This window comes from Juglans microcarpa x Juglans regia, chromosome 2D (assembly GCF_004785595.1).
Source record: "Juglans microcarpa x Juglans regia isolate MS1-56 chromosome 2D, Jm3101_v1.0, whole genome shotgun sequence".
Classification (NCBI taxonomy): domain Eukaryota; kingdom Viridiplantae; phylum Streptophyta; class Magnoliopsida; order Fagales; family Juglandaceae; genus Juglans; species Juglans microcarpa x Juglans regia.
The window spans coordinates 27,743,196-27,748,202 of NC_054596.1; the positions used below are offsets into that span (position 1 = coordinate 27,743,196).

At 42.9% G+C, this 5,007-nt stretch overlaps 1 protein-coding gene across 1 annotated transcript; it reads right to left on the bottom strand.

Annotated features, from left to right (window-relative positions):
- Nucleotides 1–3,126: 3,126 nt before the first annotated feature.
- On the bottom strand, nucleotides 3,127–4,747 carry LOC121249415. The gene is made up of 3 exons (XM_041148125.1): nucleotides 3,778–4,747; nucleotides 3,284–3,681; nucleotides 3,127–3,174 (listed from the first exon to the last, which is right to left on the bottom strand). Exons 1-3 carry the CDS (start codon nucleotides 4,745–4,747, stop codon nucleotides 3,127–3,129), a joined length of 1,416 nt encoding a protein of 471 aa, XP_041004059.1.
- Nucleotides 4,748–5,007: the final 260 nt, after the last annotated feature.

Here is a 5,007-nt window from a genome sequence, read left to right on the forward strand (position 1 = left end):
AAGGCTCTTCATGCGCGGAATCAGCAAGAGAAATCGTGGGGCGTGGGAAGTAGTTGCACGGGAAGGGAGAGAATCACGGAATGGCCTGATCGAAATGTAGATTGCGGAAGAAGAAGAAAAACAGTACACGGCAGAAAGGGAATTAATCCCTCCCCCAAAACGACGACGTCCGTCCATCACAAGCTGCTCGTGGGCTGGGCTTCATCCTGACTGCAAAGGGGCTGGGCCTAAAGCCCGGTTATCACATTCTCCCCCCTTATAAAAATTCCGTCCCCGGAATTTGTTACAAGCAATTAGGATCATCGTCGAACAACTGTGGGTACTTGACTTGCATATCCTCTTCTAATTCCCAAGAGGCTTCACTGATAGCATGATTATTCCATACCACTTTAACCAATGGAATAGTCCGATTACGTAACACTTGTTCTTTCCTCTCTACAATCCGCACCGGCTCTCCTGTATAAGTCAAATCTTCCTGAAGAAGAAGAGGCTCGCAATCGATAACGTGGGTGGGGTCAGGTACATACTTCCTTAGCATAGATACATGAAATACATTGTGTACGCCTGAGAGTACGGGTGGTAGTGCAACCCTGTAAGCCACTGGTCCAATCCGATCAAGAATTTCAAATGGTCCGATATACCTAGGGCTCAACTTACCCTTCTTTCCAAACCTCATAACCCCTCTCATGGATGCAATCCTCAAGAATACCTTGTCCCCAACTTCAAATTCTAATTGGCGACGACGGTTATCTGCATAGCTTTTCTGTCGACTCTGAGCTGCTCTCATTCTAGCTCGAATGGTCTCAATCTTCTCTGTTGTCTTCTGAATGATTTCCGGACCCAAAATTTGTCTTTGCCCCACTTCGTCCCAATATAAAGGGGATCTACACTTCCTACCATAAAGTGCTTCATAAGGTGCCATCTCAATACTAGCCTGGTAACTGTTATTATAAGCAAACTCGACCAAAGGCAAGTGTCGAATCCAAGTCCCCTTAAAATCCAGCATACAAGCTCTCAACATGTCTTCCAAAATTTGAATGGTCCTTTCCGACTGACCATCTGTCTGTGGGTGAAATACTGTGCTGAAATTTAACTTAGTGCCCATGGCCTCTTGTAAGCTTCGCCAAAATTTTGAAGTGAAACGTGGATCCCTATCTGACACAATGGACACAGGTACCCCATGCAACCTCACTATTTCCTGTATATAAAGCTCGGCTAGTTTTTCCAACTTATAAGAAACTTTGATAGGTACAAAATGAGCTGTCTTCGTCAAACTGTCTATTATCACCCAAATTGCATCTTGTCCGGTCGGTGCCCGTGGAAGGCCTGTAACAAAGTCCATAGAGATATGCTCCCATTTCCATTCTGGAATCTGAAGTGGTTGCAATAACCCTGCTGGTCGTTGGTGTTCTACTTTCACCTGTTGGCATGTCAAGCACTGAGCCACAAATTGAGCAATCTCTCTCTTCATGCCTTCCCACCAAAAAGACTCTTTCAAATCTCGATACATTTTTGTACTACCCGGGTGAACTGTGTAAGGGGATCGGTGCGCTTCTTCAAGGATAAGTCTTTTTATTACAACACTGTCCGGCACACAACATCTGTTTCCAAACCTTAACACTCCATCTTCAGAAACATTAAACTCAGGTTTATCCCCTTTTTCTACCTCTTCAAATAATCTCACCAACTTAGAATCTTCTTTTTGGCCGAGTTTGATTCTGTCTATCAAAGCTGGTTGAACTATTAAACTGGCTATTAATGCTTGTTGATCACCCACAACTACTGCAATAGCGGCTCTTTCCAAGTCTATTAGTAAGTGGGGCTGAGTGGTAAGAGGTGCGATTACCGGTCCCACTGGCTTCTTGCTAAGTGCATCAGCTACAACATTAGCTTTGCCTGGGTGGTAGTTAATGTTGCAGTCATAGTCCTTGACTAGTTCGAGCCATCTCCTCTGTCTCATATTCAGTTCTTTCTGCGTGAAGAAGTATTTCAAACTCTTGTGATCCGTGTAGATTTCGCACCTTTCACCATATAAATAATGCCTCCAGATTTTAAGTGCAAAGACAACGGCGGCCAACTCCAAATCATGAGTGGGGTAATTTTGTTCATAAGTCTTTAACTGCCGAGAAGCATAAGCTATTACCTTTCCATGCTGCATCAAAACACACCCCAAACCCAAACGGGAAGCGTCACTATAAACCACAAATCCTCCTCTTTCGCTAGGGACTGTTAGAACTGGGGCCGTCACCAATCTCTTCTTCAATTCCTGGAAGCTTTCTTCACATTTTTCAGTCCAAACATACTTGTTGTTCTTCCTAGTAAGGGCGGTAAGGGGAACCGCTATTTTTGAGAAATTGTCTATAAACCGACAGTAATAACCAGCCAAACCCAAGAAACTCCTAACTTCGTGCACATTGGTTGGTTGAGTCCAGTTAACTATTGCTTCAATCTTCCCGGGGTCTACAGAAATGCCATCCCTTGAGACCACATGTCCCAAAAATGCGATAGACTCAAGCCAAAATTCACACTTCTTCAACTTAGCAAATAATTTCTTATCCCTGAGTGTCCCTAGAACATGCCTCAGATGGTCTTCATGTTCGGCTTTGCTCTTGGAGTAGATTAATATATCATCAATAAACACCACTACAAATTTATCCAGAAACTCATGAAATACTCGATTCATCAAGTCCATAAATACTGCTGGGGCGTTGGTTAAACCAAAAGGCATGACTAAAAATTCATAGTGGCCATACCTGGTCCTGAAAGCTGTCTTAGGCACATCCTCCGCCTTGATTTTTAATTGATGATAAGCCAATCTGAGATCAATTTTAGAGAACACCTGCGCACCTTGCAACTGATCAAATAAATCATCGATGCGGGGCAACGGATATTTATTCTTTATGGTCACCCGATTCAGTTCCCTGTAGTCTATACACATCCTCATTGTCCCATCCTTCTTCTTCACAAACAAGACTGGAGCTCCCCAAGGTGACACACTAGGTCTAATGAAACCTTTGTCTAACAAGTCTTGCAACTGTTCTCTGAGCTCGGCTAACTCTGATGGCGCCATTCGATAAGGGGCTTTGGAAAGAGGCGCCGTACCTGGGGCTAATTCAATAGCAAATTCTACCTCCCGTTCAGGCGGTAATCCAGACAAATCTTCAGGAAAAACTTCTGGATATTCCCTCACAATAGGAATCTCTTCTAGATTCAATTCTTCCTTTGGTTCAACCACCACAAAAGCCAAGTACCCCTGACACCCGTCACGTATTAACTTATCAACCTGAAAAGCAGAAATAACTGATGGAGGGATACGCACCTTGGAACCCATAAATCGAAGTTCCTCATCTTCCAGAAACTTGAACACTACTTCTCTTCTAAAACAGTCAATACTAGCATAACTGGAAGCTAACCAATCCATTCCCAAAATCACATCAAACCCAGTAATAGGAAAGATTATCAGGTTAGCTGGCATTTCCTTCCCACTAATAGTTATAGGACACTTGAGTAAAATCTTGTTACAAGTCACTATATCACCAGTTGGGGTAGAGACCCTCAAATTGTAGTCCATCTCATCAGCATCAATGGGGCACAATTTAACATAATCCATTGAAATAAAGGAGTGGGTAGCCCCCGAGTCAAATAAAACAGTGGCCTTATTGAGAAATAAGGGAATAATTCCTGGTTATGTCATCCAACCCATAGAGATAATAAGATAAATAATCCTTAATTCTCAACAAGGAAAAAAAATTTTAAGAGATGGCTAGAGAATTATACCTGTGATGACATCCTCCTTGTCCTCAGCTTCTCCCGGTGTCAAAGCAAACACCCGAGCAGGTACCGTCCTCCGCTGATTGTTGCCTTGACTATTCGGCCTGAAGTTTTGGGGTGGGTTGGGCCTTCTATTGTTCTCCGCAAGCAATGGACATTCTCTAATGAAATGCCCATCTTTACCGCATTTGAAACATGATCCCACTTCCTTCCTGCACTCCCCACGGTGTATGCGGTTACAGAACTTACAGGGGTTAGGTGTAAGATTTCCCTGCATCTGTCTCTGACTCGAACTGCTCCCCTCATTTTTCTTTTTCCATTGCCCTTGATCCGAACTAGGAAACCCTTGCGGAGCCGCTCTCTTCCTCTGTTCTTGCAATTCAGCACCCCTCTTAAGATTCTGTTCAACTAGCGTCGCCTTGTGCACTAATTCTGAAAAATTCGGAATCTGTAAGACCATCACCCGCTCATAGATCCTGTAGTTCAAACCTTCTTCAAACTTCCTAGTCTTTTTCTCCTCATCGGGAATCAAGTATGCAGCAAAACGTGATAATTCTGCAAACCTTGCAGCATACTGGCGCACAGTCTTGGTCCCTTGCACCAAATTGGTGAACTCTCGGGCTCTTGCATCCCTATCGGCCTTAGGGAAAAATCGATCGAAGAAACTCTGTTTGAATTGAGCCCAAACAATTACCCCAATCCCCTCAGCTTCCCTGATAACTTTCTCAGAATTCCACCATCTCTTTGCTTCTCCAGATAGCTTGAATGCTGCGAACTTGACTTTTTGCTGATCGGTACAATCCAAAACACCAAATATTTCTTCAATGTCTTGTATCCAATCTTCCGCAGCGTTCGCATTACCTCTTCCATCAAAGGTGGGAGGATGTGTTCGATTAAATTGTTCGAACGTGCAACCCCCACCATTGTAGTCTTCATTCAAATCTTCAAGAGTTCGAACTCTACGACGAGCAGCCATCCTGAAAGTCTAAACTCGGTGAAACGTTCTAAAATAAAAGAAAACAAAAATACCAAATAAATAGAAATAAATAAGAGGGTAAATAAAATATGCATATAAACAGATGTACATATATATATATATCAGATAACTATGCCAATCTGGCATCAATTATTACACACATATATCACTAGAATTCTCGAAGTTCCAAACTCAACTACTAACATCAGCCAAATCTAAACCTCAAATCCCATCAAGAACAGTCTTAATGTCCTTGAAAC

Coding starts and splice junctions, on each gene's coding strand:
- LOC121249415 (XM_041148125.1), bottom strand. CDS start 4,747: ATGGCTGCTCGTCGTAGAGTTCGAACTCTTGAAGATTTGAATGAAGAC. Junction 3,682..3,777: donor CAAGGAGGATGTCATCACAG/GTATAATTCTCT, acceptor TGACATAACCAG/GAATTATTCCCTTATTTCTC. Junction 3,175..3,283: donor CAGTTATTTCTGCTTTTCAG/GTTGATAAGTTA, acceptor GGGAATATCCAG/AAGTTTTTCCTGAAGATTTG.